Source organism: Gopherus evgoodei, chromosome 9 (assembly GCF_007399415.2).
Source record: "Gopherus evgoodei ecotype Sinaloan lineage chromosome 9, rGopEvg1_v1.p, whole genome shotgun sequence".
Taxonomy (NCBI): Eukaryota; Metazoa; Chordata; order Testudines; family Testudinidae; genus Gopherus; species Gopherus evgoodei.
The window spans coordinates 72,045,644-72,071,030 of NC_044330.1; the positions used below are offsets into that span (position 1 = coordinate 72,045,644).

General features: G+C 37.8%; 1 protein-coding gene across 10 annotated transcripts in view; it reads right to left on the minus strand.

Annotated features, from left to right (window-relative positions):
• DIAPH2 (diaphanous related formin 2) overlaps positions 1-25,387 on the minus strand; it is an 867,723-nt gene that overhangs the window by 423,404 nt on the left and 418,932 nt on the right. For all 10 annotated transcript variants that reach the window (XM_030576660.1, XM_030576662.1, XM_030576661.1 and 7 more), the window contains one exon: positions 14,992-15,121. In XM_030576660.1, coding sequence (XP_030432520.1) covers positions 14,992-15,121 — 130 coding nt within the window. The remainder of the gene's footprint in view (positions 1-14,991; positions 15,122-25,387) is intronic.

Sequence of the window (25,387 nt, forward strand, 5' to 3'; positions counted from 1 at the left end):
ATAGAAAGTCATAGGAGCTGGAACTTAGAGTGGTGCTGCACCCCCTGGCTTGAAGTACTTTCCATCGTATACAGAGTTTATAGTTTGGTTCAATGGCTCTCAGCACCTCTACTATAAAAACTGTTCCAGCACTCATCTACAAAATAATTGCATAACCTCCTTATACCTTCAGACAGCATCTTTTTTTATGTTCTGTGATAATGTTAAAATGGTACTAGAGCAAGGACCTTTGCAAATTCAATAAACTTTTTTACAGTGTTCTCACTAACAGTAATAAGCCAGGTATTTTCTGTAACCGTTAAGCACTGAGCCAGCCTGAACCCTGGGGTGAGGGGAGATGCAAAGGCTTCAGACCCAGGCAATGGGACTGTAACCTGACTCCAAATGCCCAGGGATGAAGCTTTTGGGCTTTGGTCCTGGGACTCAGTAAGTCTAAGCCAGCCCTGGTGACCCCATTATAATGGGGTCGCAACTCACTTTGGGGTCCTGACATATAATTTGAGAACTGCTGGGGATCTGGCATTTGCACCTCATAAAAAACTAACATGTATGATCCACCCCGAGATAAAAAAAAACATAGTAAAGACCAGGTACATTCGTTTTACTGCAAAGTAAACCACAAGGTAAACAGCCCTCTATCCCCGCCACAAGGGATTTTAAAACTGGTCTGGTCTTCACTGTGTTTTTACCTTACAATAGCTCATGAACATTAAGATGGGGAAAATGCGAAGGAAAGGGAGTTTAGGAAGGGGCATAGTAAGGGGACAATGGAATGAGGGTAGTTGATTATATGAGAGTACGGGGTCTGATCTCAGAATGGGCTGCAGTGGGGAGACATGGCACACGGGCAGCAGACAGAGAACTTGGAAGCAGCTAAAAGGAAAAAGGAATAGCAGGCGTGAAAGAGGAGCATGAATCTATTTTTCCACATTAAGCTTTAAAACATTTACAAATTTGAATCTACATTTTAAAGGCTCAAAATTTAAATGCTCAAAAGCCCCCTGCACCATTCACTACTCACATATCCACCAGACATAACTTTTATCTCTCTATGTTTCCTATAGATTGGTTCAAAGCCATAGTAGAGAAACCTCAGTATGACGCCAAAGTTCTAGGTTCATTCAGATTGCGGCTCCTCGCTGTAGTCCTCATACATAAATCAACACAATTTAAATTTTTGATGTTCATTTTAAGAAATGGGAAGTTAAATAACAAACATTTAAGGTTGAAAGTATGTATGATGCAGGCTATCTGGCAATAAAATATTTTTTAGTACAAATAAAAGTATATCTTTAAAAGAACTTTCCGGAAATTAAGAGCAAAAGGATCCAGCTTGTCACTGGCATATAATTTCTTACCATGTGACATATCTTGTCTCCAAAAAATGCAAAATGATAAGCAAAAGTCAAAATAACAAGTTTCTATGACGCTATAAAGTCCTATTTCCTGCTCATATGCAATTATCTCTCAGTCATTAGTTATTTTGACTTCTGCTTATATTTTCCAGAAAAGGTGCATAAAACTGCTTCTTAGTTTGTTTTTGTTTTTCAAAAATCTTGAGGTAGGTTTTCCAACTTTAAAAAGATCAAGGATTTTGCTACCAGCTAACAGCAGATTATTGGTGATTTTAGGAAATGCTTGACTTGCTCTCCTAATCCTGCTGACCTTTTTCATATTAAAATCTCATTGACCTTTTTCATATTAAAATCTCATTTCTGTTCCACTCATGTTTTATCATCAGTTTAGTCTTTAAATAAGTGAATTCTGTTTTATTTTTTTCCCCAATCTTAATTTCTCTCTTCTGAATGAAAATTATTTCTATGCTATTAAAAGAGTTGAGCCTTATTTCTTTTATTTTGCTTAGGACAGAGGGGGAAAAATACCATATCCACTTGTGATTAGCAAGGAAGAAAGCCAAATATAGGAAATCCTGTACATATTTTTACGTGGTTAGGTTTTTATCTCAATCTGCAGGGTGGTTACTTGTCTAAAAACAGCAAGGACATATCTAAAGTATTAGACCATGACAACTATTGCTGTTTTACATCATCAAAAAGATAATCCCTTAACTCTTATTTGAAATTCACACAATAAATTCCACTCCTCCAATTTGTATGTGCAGTTGAGTGATCTGAATGATTTTATGTTTGAAGTCATTCTTTTACTCAGAATCTCACTAAATGATTAAAAACACCACCATTAAATTACAAAAAGTGCAAAAGTATCCTCCTCCACACAAATCATGCTAACTAGTCTGGGACAATGAAAAGTCACACATGATGGAACAGATGACCAATTATATTTTAACAAAAATTACAGCAGAAAATGGTTGAAGCAAGTTGCACAAATACCATTCATTATGCAAAAAATCTCCTTTGCAAGTCAAAGTATAGAACCGCTCAAATGCAGTTTTGGTCATTAAAATTTACAACAATTTATGCAGTTTATAATAAGTTAATGCTGTTTATAGGAAACTTAACCAGCTTTTATCTTGTAGAATGGAACAAATTTAACTGAAGTGAAACCCTTTTCAGATTTATGCAAAACCTTCGGATTAATAGTGACTTCACATCCATTAAAATGTTTTTTCTATCAGATGCAATGGTTTTAATTAAACTTCACTAACCCTTTTTGGTTTAATCCCTCAAGTCGACCTATCAAACACTAGAGGTTTTAAATCAAAACTGTAAAAATCCTCAAAGCTGCAAGTAAAAGTGTTAGCCACAGGAGAAAACCAATAAAGGATTTATCAAACATGTCTAGTAAACCAGTAAGCTTTGTAAAGAGAATTTTTTATAAAAAGATAGATAAATCTTAAAAATTAATCTCTAGAAAATAAATTACATAGGTGTATCAAAAACATTTTCAACATAAAAGAGAATAACTACAGCGGAACACTTGTATTAAGCTTAAAATGCACTGTATATGAGTAAGAATTTGAGGTTTTTATAAGGTATTGCCTAATAGAAAAGATGACCAGAGGACTAATACTTTTATTAGGTAGTACAGACAGTACTTCTAGCTCCCAGGAAGTTTGTGGCTATCAATGGATCTGCTTAGACATAAAAACACATAGTTACTACAGACAACGGTGTACCTCTAGAAAAGGCCATCACAAATACCCTGATAATATAGGAATTAAAAAGGCAATCAATTATGGTGAATAGTGAAATCTCTTCCTACTACAAATGGCAACCTGAGGTAAGCTCTTTATACATCACAAACAACAGAATCTGAAAAAATGCCACCAGACACACATTATTTTAGCATATACCTATATACCTACATACAAATATGAAACCCACACACAGGATAGCCCTTAAAGACCAGAAAGTCGCTTTAAGCCTTGATGCCACAGCAAGTTCTGTGGGGGAAAAAATCACTGTACGCACATGGAGCCCCACTGAGGTCAGGTACAGAGGTCAATCAATCTGGAGCTGATTGAAGCATGGGGACTTAGATGACTAAGCATTTTTAGTTAAATAACACATGCATTTGCAATGACCAAGATATTTCCTTCATTATGTGCAAGGAAGTACATGGGAAGACTGTAGATTCTGAACAATACTAACAATAATGAGATAAGTTACTTATCATTATTTTAGAAAGTAACTGCCATGCTTTAACGGTTACCTCTGGAAAAACATCCCTCAATGTACACTTATTTTGGAGTGATAATTTTAGGTATTAGTGCAAAAGAGAGATTAATTTAAGGTAGTTATCAATGGTTTAATTGTTCAATAATGTCATAATTTAATTCAGTCAAAAAGTAGGCCTTATTTTATACTACAGTTTAACTAATTAATAAAAGGTTGTAAAAGATATTTGGGGTTTTTTCTCAAATGTTTTTATAATGCATTGGTATATGTTGTCAAAACTGTAAAACACAGCAGTTAGAGGTTATCCATCATGTAGCTAAAATATATGTGCCTTCCGCACATAACACGCAGATTTTCTTCATTATTAATTAAAGGTGAAATTAATCTTCTTGTCCTATCTACACGAACCCCAAACAATCAATCTTTGTGCGCATAGATGCATTTCAGCACTGCTAGATGAAGGGGTTGCAAAGAAGCCTTCTCCTAGATACTCAAGCCCACAGATTTACTGCCCCAATTCAGGGGTTTTGAGCCACCATATCCATACAGTCCTGAATCTCATGGCCCTCTACAGCTGGTCAGAAATGTTCCAACAAAATTCTGTTTAATCAGAAAATGCTGAGTCACTGAACCTAAAATGTTTTGCAAAAACATCTTGGTTTTAATGAACTTTTATCAAATCACAGGGGCCTGAGGGGAATTCTTAAAACTTTGGTTACAGTCTAGCTTGAAACAAGGCCAATTATATATATATAAACTGACACCCTGACTTTTTATATGGTCATTCTTCTAGTCTGGCTTCAAAACTACTTCCATGATGGTGTATTTGGAATGAGTCCAAATTCCTCCTATGGGGTAAAAAGAATACACAGGGTTGTTTTGAACAACTGCCTTTAAGGAAATTAAAAGACATATAGTGTTGGCATAAGCTCTTCTGAACAAGAGTTAATTTTACCCTTTCCATATTCATGCCAGAAGCAAGAAAGGGGCCTGGGAGAGAGGAATCATCTCACCTTTACAGAAGCAATTTGGAGTATGCTGCTAAAATCTTAAGTGACAACCCTTGTTAATAGGACTCTTCACATCAATAGTTGGTTCAGAAAAATAAATGTTTATAAAAATACTAGCCATTCATGGTAAGAAATGTTGTTCCTCAATTATACAATTGGGAGGGTTGAGCAAAGTGAGCTTTTGTTTTTTGTTACAAGAGAGAGAAAAAAAGGGATAAGCACAGTCAACAGGTTAAGAAAATTCTGATAAGGTATCTTCTGGGTGCCAAAGAACCAAGTCTCACCTTTTTAATTTTTAAAAGGGACTGAAAATATTTATTCTTCATTGCTGAAGTAGGTCACAAAGAAAGATTCTGCTGACATAAAGAGAGCCTGGTCTCAGTTCTAATTAATCTCAGAATATCAGTGTTAACTTCTAGAACAAATGACACTTCTAGAATTACAGAAGCAGTGGTGGTACATTTGAAAACTGGGGTACATTGAGGGTTTTTTTTTTTTTTTTTTTAAGACACTTTTAATATTTAATACAGTGCCTGCCCCAAATACATATAAAAATGTGATCAGTCCTTCACTTTTTCAAGGTCTAAAATTCACCAACATTATTAACCTATCTTTTATACTTCAACACACATATATAAGGTTACATAATTGATTAAAGGAGATTGTGTTTAATGACACCATTTTAGAGCAGCACACATATAGAAAACTCCTTTGCAAAGCAAGTGGCCTTCTGTTGGTTAGTAAATTGGTAATCTATTATAGACTCGGACTTTAAGGTCAGAAGGGACCATTAGGATCATCAAGTCTGACCTCCTGCACAACGCAGGACACAGATTCTCAGCCATCCAATCCTGTATCAAACCCCTAACCTATGTATGAGCTATTGAAGTCCTCAAATTGTGGTTTAAAGACTCCAAGGTACAGAGAATCCTCCAGCAAGTGACCCATGCCCCATGGAGCAGAGGAACGCGAAAAACCCCCAGGGCCTCTGCCAATCTGCCCTAGAGGAAAATTCCTTCCTGACCCCAAATATAGCAATCAGCTAAACCCTGAGCATGTGGGCAAGACTCACCAGCCAGACACCCAGGAAAGAATTTACTGAAGTAACTCAGATTCCACCCCATCTAACATCCCATCACAGGCCATTGGCCATATTTACTGCTAATGGTCAAACATCAATTAATTGCCAAAATTAGGCAATTGCATCATACCATCTCCTCCATAAACTTATCAAGGTCAGTCTTGAAGCCAGATATGTCTTTCACCCCCACTGCTCCCCTTGGAAGGCTGTTCCAGAACTTCACTCCTCTGATGGTTAGAAACCTTCATCTAATATCAAGTCTAAACTTCCTGATGACCAGTTTATATCCATTTGTTCTTGTGTCCACACTGATACTGAGATTAAATAATTCCTCTCCCTCCCTGGTATGTATCCCTCTGATATATTTATAGAAAGCAATTATATCTCCCCTCAGCCTTCTTTTGGTTAGGCCAAGCTCTTTCAGTCTCCTTTCATAAGACAGGTTTTCCATTACTCGGATCATCCTAGTAGCCCTTCTCTGTATCTGTTCCAGTTTGAATTCATCCTTCTTAAACATGGGAGACCAGAACTGCACACAGTATTTCAGATGAGGTCTCACCAGTGCCTTGTATAATAATACTAACCCCTCCTTATCTCTACTGGAAATACCTTGCCTGATGAATGCCAAGACTGCATTAGCTTTTTTAATGGTCATATCACATTGGCGGCTCACAGTCATCCTGTGATCAACCAATACTTCGAGGACCTTCTTGTCCCATGTTATTTCCAACTCATGAGCCCCAATTTATAACCAAAATTCTTGTTATTAATCCCTAAATGCATGACCATGCACTTTTCAGTATTAAATTTCATCCTATTATTATTACTCCAGTTTACAAAGTCATCCAGATCTTCCTGTATGATATCCTGGTTCTCCTCTGTATTGGCAATACCTCCTAGCTTTGTGTCATCTGCACACAAGCACACACATTAGCACATTCCCGCTCTTTGTGCCAAGGTCAGTAATAAAAAGATTAAATAAGACTGGTCCCAAAACCAATCCTTGAGGAACTCCACTAGTAACCTCCCTCCAGCCTGACAGTTCACCTTTCAGTATGATCCGTTGTAGTCTCCCCTTTAACCAGTTCCTTATCCACCATTCAATTTTCATATTGATCCCCATATTTTCCAATTTAGCTAGTAATTCCCCATGTGGAGCTGTATCTAATGCCTTAATAAAATCGAGGTAAATTAGATCCACTGCCTTTACTTTGCCTAAAAATTCTGTTACCTTCTCAAAGAAGGAGATCAGGTTGATTTGGCATGATCTACTTTCTGTAAAACCATGCTGTATTTTGTCCCAATTAAAACTCATCTCAATGTCCTTAACTACTTTCTCCTTCATTTTTTTTCCCCAAGACCTTGCATACTACAGATGTCAAACTAACAGGTTAGTAGCTACCTGGAATCACATTTTCCCCCCTTTCTATCTAAGGTATATTTATATAAATTACCAAGTACAAATATTAAATAGATCATTTTGCGTTTATGCAGAAATAGCTTGCAGCCACTCCATCTCAGGCTGTGAGCTCTCCAGATATAAGTAAAGCATAACTCAGGCCTGGTTAGAAGCAGAATGTGATTCCTCCAAGAAATTCACAAATGCTACCTCAGATGAGTTTCTTTTATAGGTAGCATTCTTCCCTCAGTCAGTAATTACAAAGTTAGGTAGTGCTATGATAAAGATACCACATGTTATATAAAGTCTGAAACATTTATAGATACTAGAATAGCCCAAGTCATTTCACAAGCATTTTATTTTTAACCAAATTTAAAAAAAAAAAAAAAAAAAAACGTCTAGTAATAAAATTCTTCATACTTGAAATTTCCCTGTGTAGTTTCCCTTCCTAAAAAAAGCTGCCTAATACTGGTGGAATAGAATGGCCATGGTGTTCCATTCCAGAAATAGCTCTATTTCAGCGTTAGATTAATTATTAATTCTCTCTCTAAAACGATACACATCTATATCTACTCTAATATCTATAATATATAATATCTATGACTGTAAATGTGGTAATTTTTATTCTTGGGGTTGAACAATTAAACATAACATTATTAAAACATTTGAAATATTCTAGAAAGCTAGATTTGCACAGCGGTCCTCTAAGTTTTCTGTTGCACAAGCTTTGGGCTTCACATCCCCGATGCAAAATCCAAACAAGCTTCCCAATCTCAAAATTCATAAAACGGAAATCATCAATCCCTGATCCTGGCAGGTAATCAGTATATGGTCTGATGTTTGATGACCCTGATTGTCTCACCTTGCATGGCTATATGTTTTAGTGGTCATGGAATTATCCACCCTTTTGAAAATCCACCATCTGTGGCTGAGAACTGCACAGGTTTACTATATACAGTGTAATTAGTAGTTCATTTATTTGTCCGAAATGTACTGTCCTTTAATTTATTACATGTTCCTATGCTATTCTTAATCTTCTTGTTCTTAATCTACATATTCTTAATCTATTCACTATTTACTTCTCTCAACTGTGAAAACTGTTTATTCTTAACCTTTATTTCCTACGTTTTAACTGGTCACTGACCCATGAGAGGACCTTCCCTCTCATCCCATGACTTTGCTTTACTTTGCTTAAGAATCTTTGATGAAGGACACTGTCAAAAACTTTCAGAAAGTCCAAATAAACTATATCCACTCAATCACCCTTGTCCACATGTTTGCTGACCCCCCTCAAAGAATTCTAATAGGTTGGTGAGGTACGGTTTACCTTTACAAAAGCAGTTTGACTCTTCCCAATGTATCCTGTTCATCTATGCATCTGATAATTATGTTCTTTACTACAGAAATCAGAAATACTATTATATTAGGAAATGATAATATCTACTAAGGGCCACCCATTCATGGCAATGCTCTGAACTATGTTTCACAATAAATTGTAAATGTCTTCAGAAGGTTATTTCTCTCCTTGCTTTTTCCACATTATTTGATCAAAAGCGTAATGGTTAACAATGTTAAAACATTTCAATTATTGCCATTGGATGGTCTTGGTTCTTCATCAAGATGAGTGGTGATGTTAACATCTGCTAAAGCTATTGTTCAAGGCTCTATGCAAACTCAGCTAGACATCACTATATGGCATTAAATCTCATGCAGGCCTGAGTATTTATGAAGATAAAAGAATGCCAAGGAAAAACTCTGAATAGGAGACCCTATTCAGAGCTCAACTGAAGTTAATGTAATGCTCTTATTATAAAAAGAGACAAAAAAGTCTTTGACTGTCTAAAAGAAGAAGAAAGTGGACAAGCTGGTATCCATTATGGAGGTGATGGTCTACCAGCACGAGCATCTCATGAAATGTTGTCTGGACTGGACATATGCTGTAAGGATTGACTTTTGGGTGAGTCCTGTACTGGACTTGGAAGGAACTTGCCAATAAATACAGGTTCTAGATTGATTTTTATATTCTCTCTTTTATCTGTAATTTTGTTTTCCAATCCTTTTACCTTCATTTGTTTTGGATCTTTATCTTAAGCTGTGTTAAATATACTTATATTTGGTTTTTACTACAGACACAATCAAGTGCTTGTGTCAAAGAGAGTGTTGAATTGAGGGGAGGCTGGTGAACTAGGGTGCAGTGCTTCCCAGGAAACAGTGCATTGGCGTACGTTGAAGGTAACCTGAACACAGGGGATTGGGCCCTCGAGGGTAACAAAGCAGGGTACATTGTTAGCCTGCAGAGTGTGACAGCGGGGCTCACAGTAACTCAGAGTGGCACACTTGTGTCGCCTGCTGTCGGTAGCTCTGGGAGAACTATCCCCAGTGGGCACAGACAAGACTCCTTCATGCTGTAAGTAGGTGTTAGTGATTAATCCCACACACTCCAGTTAACCCCGCAAAGTATCACAACAGATGTATCCAAACCATAGTTAGAGAGAGACAAGTATGAGCCCAGCAGAGCCCCGTATAACCATATTTTAAATAGAATATGCCAAGAGTGACCTCTCAAGATGTCCAAGCTTGAGAAAATATTCTTATCCCCCGGCACATTCCCATTGTCCCCTTAATTTTAACTCTGTCTATAGGCTAGGAAGTAGGACAGAGAGTACTGTTATTTTATTAAATCATTAGGAGAGAATCAGATTCTTTAGTAATGAGGACCTTGTACATATAGTAAAACCTCAGAGTTATGAACACCAAAATTACAAACACACCTCATTTGGAACCAGAAATACAAAGTACGCACTCAGGCAGCAGCATAGACAAACACACCCCACCCACCCCCTCAACCCACCCCGCAAGAAAGAAAGAAAGAAAAACTACAAGTACTGCATTAAATGTACATTATTTAAAAAATAAAGGGAAAGTATAAAAAGATTTGACAAAACAAGAAAACTGTTTCTGTGCTTGTTTCATTTAAATTAAGATTGTTAAAAGGAGCATCTTTCTTCCGCAGAGTAAAGTTTCAAAGCTGTATTAAGTCAACATTCAGTTGTAAACTTTTGAAAGAACAACCATAATGTTTAGTTCAGAGTTACGAACATTTCAGAGTTAGTAAATCTCCATTCCCAAGGTGTTTGTAACTCTGAGGTTCTACTCTACATCAAAAAAGCCTTTTCTAGTTCTCTGCCAATAGCTAAAGGAAATCCCCTCAAAATAACAACAGGCAACTGGAAAGAAGTTAACATTTTGTCCAGAAAACTCAGAATGTACTGGGCATAAAGCATTATAAACTACCTGTGCTTCTTGGCCCAGAGCACACTGACATAGATCCTGTCCTAAGGAATGCAGATACAGGATAAGATGCTGTATTTCAATAATGATCTGAAATACTGTCAGTGGGACATGAGAGAACTCAGATAAAGGACGATAAGACAAAGTAACATCAGAAGGCTTCAGGAGCTACTAGAAGAAACGCAAGAGAATTCCAGTGGATATGGAATTTTTCAAGCACCTTTCCACAGAACTCTTATGAGCACTTGTCAGTATAACATGGCTTCACAAATTTGAGAGAATAGTTTTAATAATGTTGAAATACTGCTAGTACCCATCACTTTCCAAAAACGTTATCCTACCACCCTGACTGCAGAAAGTCTTCTCTTTCACTTTTTCAAGTTATTGTACCACACAGACTGTGCATTGTACACAGACAAAGATGAATCATGGACTTGTTCTTGCTTCTATTTCATCTGAATTTGAGCAGCTCACGGGATCAGTGCTCTGCAGAGGTGTGATGTATACATGCAGATGAAAGTTGAACAGAAATTGATATACAAACATATTGTTTCTGTCTCACTCATGCTTTGAACTCACTCACTCACAGAGTAGGTGCTCTTCCCAGCATGCCCCTAATTATCTTTCTCAAAAAGACAAAAGCTGCAGATCTTCTACTTTTCCAACAACTAGCACTAAAAACAATCAAATGTTCTTCACTAAAATGCACAATACATTGTTACCATATTTTTTCTTTGAAACTATACTTAGTACAGAACAGAACATAGAGGTCTACACTGGGCCAAGAGTTTTAATCCCCACTGAAAACTGTTGTCTCAATATAGGCATAGCAAATGTAGAAGGAAGAAAACAAAATGATCATTTATGAAGAAAACATGCTTTTTGCATCTAACACTGAATGCATTTTAAAAGAGGTGGCTATTCTTAGTCAATGCAATGTGTAATTGTTACATAAGATGATTAATACGAACTGCATATACAGCATATTAAAGTGTGCTAGTGGTTATAGTTAAGATTCTCCCTAGCCCTTTTCTTCAACCCTCATTTCCAGATTTAGAAACTCAGCCCAAATGGATTTTTGTTGTCATAAGATTCATCTTTTGTATGCAAAAAGGGTGCAAGACATTAGTCAAACATATAACTCTCCTTTGGTTTCCCTGTAACTACAGTACAAGTTCTCAAGTGATAATACAAAATTGGTAGCTTCCTATGGCAGCATTTTTCACATTTTATTAGAATCTGTAATTGATGCAAAAAAAGTTGCTAACAAATAACAGCAGGCTATAGTAAAATGAACACTGCTGTAAGAAAATGGCACTCTCTTGGCTAAGTTGTGTTATAACATAGAACTCTGCCTACTGTATTTGTTTAAAAATCACCTTGCCTACCCTGGATTGTGGAAACTGAGTGAGTGAGTTTTCTTTAATATTAGAGTTAATATGGATAGTGACCAGTTTAGTTGGAAGCTTTCTGGGCAATCAGCTTGTACACTACTGAAGTAAAGAAATGTATGCAATATTTCCCCTGAAGCAATATGAATACAACTCACTAGGCAGTTTTCATGATATTGCTATGTACTGTGACTAATTTTTATAACATAAATTCCTAATCTTCCAAGAGTATGGACCATGTTTATTATAGATTCTAAAAGTTTAGTATATAGGAGACACTGCCTTTGGCAGATGTCAGTTTAAATATTTAAATGGCCAAAAAAGTATTTAATTCAAAATTCACGCTGGCAGCAGCTTTTGATTCTATAAGACTAAGATAACTGTTTAAGAATACTTCACATATTTTATTGCAAAATTAGAGGGGTTTAGAGAAGGGCAACCAGAATGATTAGTGGTATAACCTCAGATGGAAAGAAAATAAAAGATAGTGATTGTTTAGGACACAAATAATAGGGGATATGAAAAAATAATGAATTAATTCATAATAATGAATATAGTATAAAATGAATAGAGAAGGTAGATCAAGAAATTCTGATCTCACTGTCCCATAATGCAAAAACAAGGGGACAATCAACGAATTGAAAAGGTGTCCCTATGTACATTTATTAATTAGTGAATTCTGGGTTCCAGTGCATTTCCTAACACATGCCCACAACCTCCTTGTGAATAACTGGAACTCTTCCAGTATAGTCATTATATGTCAAGGTTTATATGAAATATGGAGAATGAATTACTCTCTAATTGTTAAAAGCCCTAAGGATGGTCCCTATGGGCCGGAGTTAATACATTTGAATACAGTGGTGTTGGAACCCTTGTACAATCATTGCTAATGTTCCATCTCTTCCATGGATGTATGGGATTTCAGTTTTCAGTGCTCTCAAACCAGACATTGTATAAACTCTAAATTAATTTTTATGAAGTATATTAAGTTTAACTATAATACATATAATAAATAGTTAAAGAGACAGAATCTAATCCATTATAAAGACCACAGTGGGTGGCAATAAAATAAAAAGGGCTTTTAAAATACAGGGTCATCAAAGTTTTCAGCTTTTAATTTTTGTTTCTTATAGAAAACAGCATTTCTTATGCAAATCAAGCCAACATTATTTCACAACTACACACTGTTTGTCAATCAAAAAAGGCTTTAAGAAGGGAACAAAATAGAGGACACCAAGGATCTTTATGGAAACAATATGAAAGCTATACATTGGGGAATACCGTTCCCTGACTCCAATCAAGTTCTCTTTCCAGAAACCTGCGATCCAAGGGGTTACGTAAATCGTAATGATGGTGGTCTAGGTAAGAAGTGTGAGAGGATGATGGGGTGGGGAACTTGAGTGGGTTGTCAGTGGCTGTTCTAGGGGCTGACAGAGACACACTGAGGAACATGGACAGAAACTGCAGCAAACAGGGTCTCTATCACCAACCCAGAGATGGAAGTAGTTGGACTGAACAGTATGTATCAAAGCTTGCAAGGAAAGATTAAAGTTTAGGCAAAGAGAAATATGAGCATAAGCCTGTATTGGCTTTTTACCCTGCATACTGTGTATCTTTCCATAAATAAATCATACTTTGTTTGAAGATGCTGTTTTTGAGTCACTATAATCAGCCCTCTAACCCTGCCCCAAGGCTGCTTTCTAACCCTCCCACCAAGCTATGGGGGATGCGGGAGGAGTGTAGAACACAGTGCTGCAGTGGTGCCAGAACACCACTGTGAAGAGAGTTGGGCCTGTTGGGTTAACTTAGCTGGTAAACAGAAAAGCTGCAGCCCAAAGATCCATTCTACCATTGTAAGGCAATAAGGGGGGAAAGTAGCAAAACCTGTGTATTTGACAGGAACTAAAACAGGTCTAAAGCACACCTGACCCTATGACTGTGCTATCAGTACTGAAAGGTCATCAAGTCCAGTCCCCTGCCTTCACTAGCAGGACCAAGTACTGATTCTGCCCCAGATCCCTAAGTGGCCCCCTCAAGGATTCAACTCACAACCCTGCGTTTAGCAGGCCAATGCGCAAGCCACTGAGCTATCCCTCCCAAAAGTAACTTAAAAACCTAAATAGCATTCATTGAGACTTAGCCTTATGAAAGTTTCTTGAATATTTGTTTTTAGCATAACGTTATGGCCCACTCTTACCAGCACTGACAGATATGAGTTACAATACATAAATGCAGAAAGGGTTGCACAACTGTGCCCCATAGGGGCAGGTTACAATTTGAAATGCTCCCTAGTTAACGGTTGGAATAGTTTTCATGTTAAATTATGATAATATTGGGTATTAACATACAAGACAGATTCAGTAAGGGTCAAGCTTTGAGTTCTTACACAGTTTTTTCCTCGAGCAAACTTCCACTGATTATAGCACCTCAGCATTTGACTCAGTATTTAAAGGGTGCAAGAATCTTTCAGGAAAATGTTGCCATTTAAAAACCAGGCAAGTGACCTAACATTTACATTTTTTAAAGATAAATTGTTTAAAGATACTGGACTAAATGTGAGCTTTTTTTTTTTTTTTTTTAGTTCCAGTGGAAACTGTACTTAATTAAATAAATTGTACAAACAACAATTGACCTGTATTTTTATCTGTTTTACTGGGAAAATGATAGAGGGCATAATCTCAGCCTTTTTGTATTCTGGTATCTTTTTGAAGCACAGATACTTATAAATGTGATAGTACTGAACAATGCAAAATACAAAAACAAACAAACAAACGACGAAGTCTTTGTAACCCTTATTGTTTCCTTGATTATAGCACCAAAAATCACAGACTTGTAAGATGGAACAAAATACCTATAAATGTGTAACACAATTATAGTAGTTACCTCTGAGCAGAGACTGAAGTGTTTTATATCAACAATAAAGCAAGTCTTTAAACCCGTTAACGGGGAGCTGAATGTTATTGGGATGCTGAAATTATAAAAACCCTTGTGTGAAGTTCAAAGTACTTCACTGTAATGTGCTGTGTTACCTCGCATCACTTCAAAGCAACCACTCCCTGTACCTTTTCCCAGGTCAATACACAACCAGAAGAAGAAAAATCCATGAGGATTATTAATGTTTAGAGATTACATAATCCTACAATCTAAAATTAAATGTCCTGAGAGCATTCCATACCAATACAGATAAAAACTACTCTAGGTATCTGATCTACATCCTTACCTTTGCTTGCACTCTCAACGTGTTCCAGTTCATCTGTGAATTTCAAGATGTCCCGATAATTCTCTTCGCAGATTTCAACCAGAAAATGCAAGAGTGTTGTTTTTTGATCTGATGATTTAGTATCTCTAATCTGCAAAGATGAGAACAGAGTAAAGAAATAAGGAAAGAATGTATTATTTAGCTTTATAAAGCTGTTTTCTTAAATATACTTTCAGATTTATTTTAATTCATTTAATTACAGATTTTAGTGAAAGTTATCTATGTTGCCAATTCGTGAATTAAATTAACAATTGCTACGATTCTCCAAAGCATTTCTCTTTAAATTAAACTTGGTGTGGTTTCTAAAATAATGTTGATCATATAAAATCCAAACTCCATAAATCTTTAATTTTTTTTTAGAATACATAGAGGTGTAGTTTTGCACATCCGTTTCAATGTCAGTAATTCTCAGTATGAAGAGCAGAGATGATCCACACTCAGGGGAGGACTGAATGTTGCAACACTGTTACTCTATAAGTTAAAATATTGTTAGAAATGGAATAAGTTATTTAATTATCCTTTCTGAATGAATTCTAGCACCTAAAGCAATCCTTCTGCTGCGTGTATTCTGGGATACAGTGCCCCTAATCCATGTTTTCTCTTTTAAACCTTGAAGGGAGAGGTTAATGAAACTTCTTCCCATCATAAATCCCAATTACTCATTTAAGCAAAATCCAATACATAATTAATCAATCAATCAAGGTTGAATTATATTAGTGTTTCATAACCTATTTGGTTGGTGTTTGACAGAACATTTGAATTAAGAACTAAATGGCCCCCTCCCAATTCCCCCACCCTCTTCTGCTAAAAGAGAGGCGAAAAGCCCAGGAGATCCAGACTGGCTGGCTAGCAGGAGAATGAGAGAGGAAGTAGTATCAATATCTCATCATGCTTTCTGCTGTCCAGTGGAGATGTCTCTACAGAAGCTTCCTGGGGATTCTTCAAACTCAATGAGAACAAGTGGGGGACATGGACTCTCTCCAAATTTCCAGATAACCACTGATTTGGGGGCCAACTCCCATGCTAATTCCTCTGTGTGTGTATTTGGGTGTCTAAAGAAGAACCTTAAGGATCCAAGGGAATCATCAGACGATGCATTTGAGTCTCAGCTCAGAGTTTCTGTATTTCACCCAACAATGAAAGATTCTATTTCAGATGGTAAAATTTTGTTAACTCCAAATGTGAAGAAAAGGGAAGCAAAACGTAACAGTGGCATCTACTTCCTCTAAAAATGCAAGAAACAAATCATCACCCACAGAGGTCTCACAATTTATAACTCTCTGACCACCACATACAACTATAAATACTTATGCTACACAGTCTGTTCCACCTTCTATTTAGCTGTGACACATTGAGTACGCTTCTCGGACCTGAAGAACTCTGTGTAAGCTTGAAAGTTTGTCTCTCTCACCACCAGAAGTTGGTCTAATGAAAGTTATGATGTTACCTACCTTGTCTCTCCGTATCCCACCCATGCAAGTATAACTCAAATGTGTTTGTGTGTATTTATTTCAGATTTGGCCAATATAGAGGATGTAATTATTACTTACTTGCAAAGATACAAAGAGCACAGAATAATGCAGATACAGAATGCACATAATTACTTTCAGAGACTTTTTTTTTAATAGATGAGCATTACTATCACAGATGAATTTGTAAATGCTTTTTAACCCACCTTGACATCTAGTGCTTTGTCTAATACAGACTAAGCTACAGCATATCCTGCAAATGAAATCAAGGATTTACTTTAAAAGAATACATAAATATGTGCACAAAATCTCCAGTTTGTTGTCTCATTCTGTGAATTGTTAAAGTTATAATTCTATAATCCTCAGATGAAAGGCTTGCCCCACCGATATTCATTTTAATGCAGGCCTTTCAGCTTTAAGGATTTACCCTGTTAAGAATGAGTACACTCCATAAACAGGCTTTTAAAAATATAGGATGTGTAGGCAATTAGAAAGCAATTTAATTCATACTGATTTGGTTATTAAAGACCAAAAAATGTTCAGTAATGGTATGCAGTATAAATCATGTATTAATGTATTACTGCACCATATACACAAAAGATTTTATTTCCAATTTAAAAAAAACAACCTAAATTCAGTTTCTGAGCTATTAAATTTTAAAAGTAAACTAAGTTTAATTATTTCTTCACATGCTTTAACAAGAAAATAAAGGTTTATGTTCTGTGTTGCAATATCACAGAATAGGTAAAATTGAGGTAGTTCAAATGGTCAAAAAATTCTATTCCCTTCAGACTATCAGAGCTGTGTTCTGTGGCACTAATAAAAATATTACACTAAGTCTGTATTGGTATTTTACTAGACTACTTAAACACCTTCCTCTAGTCTCATATTGTTAAAAATCTTCGACAGTACTGTGTGTCACACAGCTGATCAACTGAGTTCTGTTAAGTGTTACTGGGGTGACCGAATATAATTTAAGGATTGCCAATGGCAGCTAAAAAGAAAGCATGCAATGAAATCTACTTGTCTAGGCACTCCTGCTGCTCAGATGGAAACAGTGAAAAGACTGATTTAATGAAGTTTATCTTTGCCTTTTGCAAGGCATATAATATCTTTATTTAATGGACCTTCTTCAAGGCCTTTATAACAGTTAGGTAATAGAGCAAAGAACATATCAAACAAATATTATTTTCAGGTCGGTTATCCTTTATAATTGTTACTATTTAACAAGTTAAGATCCATAAAATAAAACAACATGAAACTCAGTCCTGAAGTCCTACATGGGAAAAATGTCTAATTTGGCTGAATTAATCCCAAGTGGAACTCGACTGACTGGCATTCCACAATGGCTACATTTAATCCATTGTCTCCATTATCTTCAGTGTTTTGTTTTATGCTTCAGATTTATGGCTAGGATTCTGTCTTGGATATTTTTTGGTAAAAGTCACAGACACGCCATAGGCAAAAAATAAAAAGTCATGGAAGCCGTGATCTGTCAGTGACTTTTATTAAAAATATCCCTAACGAAACAGGGATGTGAGGATCCCCACACTACCTGAAGTGGGGCAGCTATGCAGGGGCTGGGAGCCGCTCGCAGCAGCTAGGGGCTGCAGGGTACCCCTGCAGCTCCGGAGTTTCCCTGCTGCCTGTGGCGGTCAGGAGTTGTGGGGTGCCCACACCTCCCATGTCAGCCAGAAGCTGTAGGGTACCCCGCTGCCTGGAGCTCCAGGAGCTCTGTGTTCCCTCACCACCCATGGCAGCCAGGAGCTGTGGGGTTACCCCACCATCCATGGGTTTGGAGCTCCAGGGGGCCACCAGAGACACCAGGGGTACCCCACAGCTCCCTGCCCCCACAGACAGTAGGGATCCTGCAGTTCCCAACCACTACAGGCTGAAGTTATGGAGGTCACTGGAAGTCACTAATTCTGTGACTTCCACAACCTCTGTGACTAAATCGTAGCCTTAACTATAGGTAAACCAACTGGTTACCAGCAACAGGCAAGCAATAAGACAAAAAACAGTCCTTTACTTTCAGTGACAATTTATCAAGCATTTTCTAAACAACTATGAAAGAAATGAAATAAACAAGTAATTATCAGTATGACTGGAACATTAGTAACAAAGTTTCCTAATGGTTTCCATTCTAAGGCCTGTCTTCTGTCTCTCAGAACTTTTCTTCTTTTAGGCTGAAATTTTCAAAGTCTTGTCTTTGCCAGAGCGTGATTTTTGACCTCTGATCAGAAACAAATAGCCATTTTTGAACTGAGTTTAAATAAAATTAAATCTATGACCTCCCTATCTCACTGCTCTAGTGCAGCGTTTCCCAAACTGTGTTCCACATGACGTGAATAGGTGTTCCGTGAAAGACTCTTGCACTTGATTTTTGTACTATTTTATGTGTCTTTTCCAGTTAGAAATTGTTAGTTCGAGTTATTTTAAATTTGTATTGTTGCTTTGTTTTATAAAATAAAATATATTTGAGCATAAATAACACAATTTTTAACTTGAAAACCAAAACAACTACAAAATAATATTATAAGTGTTCCGTAACAGACTAAAAAGTGTTCCGTACCCCAAAAAGTGTGGGAAATGCTGCTCTTGTGCAATATTAGTAATATATGGTAATGTTCCAGTAAAAACTGGTTTGATTGAGCCATGGTATAATGCTTAGAGATTCATATTTTGTAAGACTGTGGTACACAACACTTACTTTTGGTACTCCTACCAAGATTCAGATTTAAGGTAGGTTGTGTGCCTTGCACCCAACCGTGCACACACACAAACACAGAATGAGCATGCCTGCTTCTTTGGACATACTATAACTGCTTTCCGGGTGAAATTAAGTCATTGCACACAATAAAGCTACATGAGCTAAGCACAAATTAAGTTCACTCACTGACATACCATTATCTTGGGATAGCCTTTTGCACAGGGATGAACTGGACACTGAATAAGGAAAGTTTTAGATGAAGAAATAAGTTTAAAAATGAGCCACAGATATATGCTGCATTATGTTAAATAGCCAATGAATGGAAAAAAGACTGTGTAAGTCAAGAATCAATATAAAGGTTTTTCTCCGTAGCTGGGTATTTGTTGAAGAAACATGGACAGCTGAGATTTAGTCACTGTCTTCTCAAACTGAGAAATGTCTTATTTGGGCTGTAAGGTTAAAACTATGTTTGAAATATAATATTGATTTTTTTTTAAGATGACAGACAAGGAAAATAGTGACAGATGAGAAGATTTTTTTTTCTCATTCCCTTTACACTTCTCACTGTAGAGAACTTCGAGGCAGATTTACAGTACATTAACATTAGAATAAATACCTACTGAAACGTGCTCAGTAAAGCTGATCTTATTTTAAGGGAAGTAAAAAAAAAAACAAAAAAAATAAACATATGAAAACACAGTTTAGTAACACATCATTACTGCCAAAATGCAGCGGAGTAGGCAGAAGTAAGAACTGTACCTCCGCTATCAGAGCCCTCATTAGTGTCCTCCAGGTTTTCACTCCAGGCATTTCTGGGAGCACAAGCGATGCATCCAAAATGTACCCACACGGGAACGTGGGAGAAAACAGATGAGTAGTAGGCAAAGCATTAATAGCTAGCAGAATTTCCTCATCAAACAGGTGGTATGCTGCACTTACTCATAGACTCATAGACTTTAGGGTCAGAAGGGACCAACATGATCATCTAGTCTGACCTCCTCCACAAAGCAGGCCACAGAACCCACCATCCACTACTATAACAAACCCCTAACCTGTGTCCGAGTTATTGAAGTCTTCAAAAAGTTTGAAGACCTCAAGCTGCAGAGAATCAACCAGCAAGTGACCCATGCCCCATGCTGCAGAGGAAGGCAAAAAACCTCCAGGGCCTCTGCCAATCTGCCCCGGAGGAAAATTCCTTCCCGACCCCAAATATGGCGATCAGCTAAACCCTGAGCATGTGGGCAAGACTCACCAGCCAGCACCCAGGAAAGAATTCTCTGCAGTAACTCAGATCCCATCCCATCCAACATCCCATCACAGACCACTGGGCATACTTATGTGCTGATAATCAAAGATCAATTGCCAAAATTCAGTTATCCCATCATACCATCCCTTCCATAAACTTATCAAGCTTAGTCTTAAAGCCAGATATGTCTTTTGCCCCCACTACTCCCCTTGGAAGGCTGTTCCAGAACTTCACTCCTCTAATGGTTAGAAACCTTCGTCTAATTTCAAGTCTAAACTTCCTAGTGTCCAGTTTATATCCATCTGTTCTTGTGTCTACATTGGTACTAAGCTTAAATAATTCCTCTCCCTCCCTAATATTAATCCCTCTGATATATTTATAAAGAGCAAGCATATCCCCGCTCAGCCTTCTTTTGGCTAGGCTAAACAAGCCAAGCTCTTTGAGTCTCCTTTCATAAGGCAGGTTTTCCATTCCTCGGATCATCCTAGTAGCCCGTCTCTGAACCTGTTCCAGTTTGAATTCATCCTTCTTAAACATGGGAGACCAGAACTGCACACAGTATTCCAGGTGGGGTCTCACCAGCGCCTTATATAACAGTACTAACACCTCCTTATCTTTGCTGGAAATACCTCGCCTGATGCATCCTAAAACTGCATTAGCTTTTTTAACGGCCATATCACATCGGCGGCTCATAGTCATCCTGTGATCTACCAATACTCCAAGGTCCTTCTCCTCCTCTGTTGCTTCCAAATGATGTGTCCCCAATGTATATCTAAAATTCTTATTATTAATCCCTAAGTGCATGACCTTGCATTTTTCACTATTAAATTTCATCTTATTACTATTACTCCAGTTTACAAGGTCATCCAGATCTTCCTTTTTGATATCCCGGCCCTTCTCTGTGTCAGCAATACCCCTCAGCTTTGTGTCATCCGCAAACTTTATTAGCACATTCCCGCTTTTTGTGCCAAGGTCAGTAATAAAAAGGTTAAATAAGATTGGTCCCAAAACTGATCCTTGAGGAACTCCACTAGTAACCTCCTTCCAGCCTGACAGTTCACCCTTCAGTACGACCCGTTGGAGTCTCCCCTTTAACCAGTTCCTTATCCACCTTTCAATTTTCATATTGATCCCCATCTTTTCCAATTTAACTAATAATTCCCCATGTGGAACCGTGTCAAATGCCTTACTGAAATCGAGGTAAATTAGATCTACTGCATTTCCTTCGTCTAAATAATCTGTCACCTTCTCAAAGAAGGAGATCAGGTTGGTCTGGCACGATCTACCCTTAGTAAAACCATGTTGTAACTTGTCCCAATTACCATTGACCTCAATGTCCTTAACTACTTTCTCCTTCAAAATTTTTTCCAAGACCTTACATACTACAGATTTCAAACAAACTTCAAAAAGGGGAGCCTCTAATTACTCCTTTCCCTTTCTGAATGCATGTGCCAGGCTGTGCTATCTGTAAACACTCCCTTCCATAGCCAGGAAGAGAAACCAGGACAGCCAGTTCTCAAAATACTGATGCTGCATTAAAAAAAAGCTGAGCACAAAACTGGCAAATGGATGCCTCTGGGCTAGGGTTGCCAGGTGTCTGGTTTTTGATCAAAACGCCCACTTGAAAAGGGACCCTGGTGGCTCCAGTCACCACTGCTGATTGAGCCGTTAAAAGTCTGGTTAGCAGCACAGTGAGGCTAAGGTAGGCTCCCTGCGTGACCTGCCTCCGCACGGCTCCCAGAAGCAGCGGCATGTCCCCCATTCGGCTTCTATGAGTAGGGGCAGCCAGGGGGTTCAACACGCTGTATCCGCCCCAAGCGCCAGTTCCACAGCTCCCATTGGCTGGGAACTGTGGTCAATGGGAACCACAGAGGTGGCGCCCGTGGATGGCACAACATGCAGAGCAGCCTGGCCCCTGCTAAGGAGCCGGAAAGGGGACATGCCGCTGCTCCCAGGAGCCACCTGAGATAAGCGCTGCCTGGAGCCTGCATCCCTGATCATTCCCCTGCCTCGGCCCTGATCCCCCTCCCACTCTCCACACCACTTGGTCTCCGCCTGGAGTATCCTCCTGCACCCCAAACCCCTCATTTCAGCCCCACCCCAGAGCCTGCACCCTCAGATGGAGTCCCTCACCCCCTTCCGCACCAATCCCCGCCAACCCCACCTCTCACCTGCACCCCTAATTCCTCAGCCCACCCCAAAACCTGCACCCCCCAGCTGGAGCCCTCACCCCCTCCCACACCCCGGTGAAAATGAGTGACTCAGTGAGGGTGGGGAGAGCAAGCGGCAGAGGGAGGAGGGGATGAAGTGGGGGGGGCAGGGCCTCAGAGGAGGGGTGGGGCAGGGCAAATGTGTTCAATTTTTTGTGAGTAGAAAGTTGGCAACCCTACTCCGGGCACTGGGGCACTTCAGTGTCTCCTGGTCTCTGAATAGCCTATTCACCTGTGGTCTGTAATCCTTTAGTCTATTTTTAATTGTTGGGTTTAGTGTACGGGTGCTGGGTGGTGTTGGTGGCCTGTGATATACAGGAGGTCAGACCTGATAATCTGGCTGTCCCTTCTGGCCTTAAACTTAATCTTCCACAAAGAGTAACACCATAGCATCTGCTACCAATTACTCCTTTAGCCTAAACATTCTGCCTTCCAACTCTGCTGATAGTCCATGTTGGGGTAATTATGGTTTGGGGGTTTGCTTTTTAATTCCTTTTTAGAGAGATGCAGGAAATTGCATGCAAAAATGACTTAACAGAAAGTGAAGGTTGCTAAGTCAAGCACTAAGAAGTAAGTAAAAGCCAGAACTAAGGTTGCCTTGGCAAATTTAGCTTTGCTGCATAGGTGAATTGTAATAGCACTGCCCACTATCACGTAGGTCGTCTGTGGCAAAGCCAAGAATAGAACATGTCTCTATTATGTCCCAGCCCAATGTCTTTAGCACAAGAGAACATCCTTTCTGTTCTTGCAACCTTCTACTTTATTCATCATTAGACTATGCACTAAATAGAACATGACTCTTGTAGAATAAATAATACATGACTGTGTAATTAAACCTCTAATAAAATGTATTCCCAAAAAGATCAAATTAAGGTAACACATTTAGCTTTAATTCAGGCATTTTCTACCTCGTTTTCCAAAGAGCTCCACACCTAGATCCCAGGCAGTAAACAAGAATCCTATTCAAATCCATTCTGCTTCATGCTCAAACACAATCAGGATTGGTCATTCTAGTCTCCCTTTCTCACACGTGAGCATGCAATTGGCAGAAATGCTTACAGTGTAAGTGTTGTTTTAAATGCATTAAACTGAAAGAAATAAAAGTGAGACTAAGTTCAGTATTTATTTAAATAAATACAGTTTTACTGTTTGGAAATATTTTTAAGAGTTATGCAAATGTGTCAGTCTGAATCATTAAATTATTAAAGAATTAAAGAATGGAAGTGATAATACTACACTATTAGAACTGCTAATATACCACCAATTAATATAACATATTGCAATTTTAACTGTAATTTTCATTTGGTCAGTAAGTAACTGATCTCTGAGTGTAATCAGATTAATTCTATCTCCTCATCTTTAATAACTTTATGAAATGGTGCAAGAGCATTACAATCTTAACACAGAAACACCTGTCTATACAGGGCTTGCAATGCACTTTACTAAATTAACGCAGTTCTAGTTTTGTTCAGTTTTTCCCAGTTCATCTATAGTTAAAGAAGAAGTTGCTGGTTAAATGCTATTAAGTTTAAATATGGATAACTGATTTTATGACAAAGTTATTTTTCTTAATACAGTGATTTTTTTTCTAAAATTGCTCAGATTTATGAGAGATATCTATGTGTGCATAGTGTAACTGATAAATTTCAATACAGCAACACAATACTCAATAGGAGTTTATTAAGAACAACTTTCAGTTGAATGGCAAAGCACAAAATTGGAAAATCAATACTAATAGATACATTGTTAAGAATGTGAGTGATTTAAAATCTCATACATACAAAACATAAAACTTGTGGCATGGACATATCATTCATCTAGTTTCTGCACTCTCTGATTTTCAGGGCTATGCCTCAGAAAGAGAGAAATTTATCAAAATCTTCCTTTATGCGTAACATTCTGGTTGAGTTTTGAAGCCATACATCATGTCACAGCCATTTGTAAAAAGCTTTCGAGGATCTGCTTTTTGGTTTGGCTATTTAGGATCACAGAGGTTGAAGTAAATGTCAACTTGAAAAGCAAACGTCATTCTGAAAAAGTTTTACCTACAATTGTTACAAATGACACCTAAAAATACTGTAACTGAAAGACTGAAGATAAACTATCCAAAGCACTGGATACTTTTACTTTGTACATTTGACAGCACTTACGAATACTAAGTTTCACTGTTTCCCCTACATGGTCAGTCACTTGCCCATACATTTATGTGCATCTTTTACACATCAGCAAAGGGCGGTTAAAAAAAAAACACACATTATGGAACCATAATTTCAAAAACAGACAAAATGGCAAGTTCACCACCATAAAGTGTATTTGTATGTATATATATCTATATTGATATCTATTTAATTGACTAGATTTCTAGTTGGCTGTATCTCTTTAAATGAACTTAGTTTTTCAAACATTCTTTGCTGCTAAATGTCTATTTTTCATCCAACTACATAAATATGGGAGACTGGGAGATAAGTACATGGTTTGCATGCCACTTCTACTATCAGTGCTTATGTAAATGTTTATGTAAAATATCTTCAGTAAACCGAGAGCTGTCAAAGGATTTAATAGAAGAGAAAACAACTTTCTAAAAGTAACTTTAAACTTCTCTATCCTAAATGGCTGACAGGGATAGGTGGGTGGGGGTGGAGGATGGCGAGAGAGACTATACAATTGAATAGGGATGAAAACAAACGTGTTTTATAGAATTTTCTCTACACAACTTGTAGCA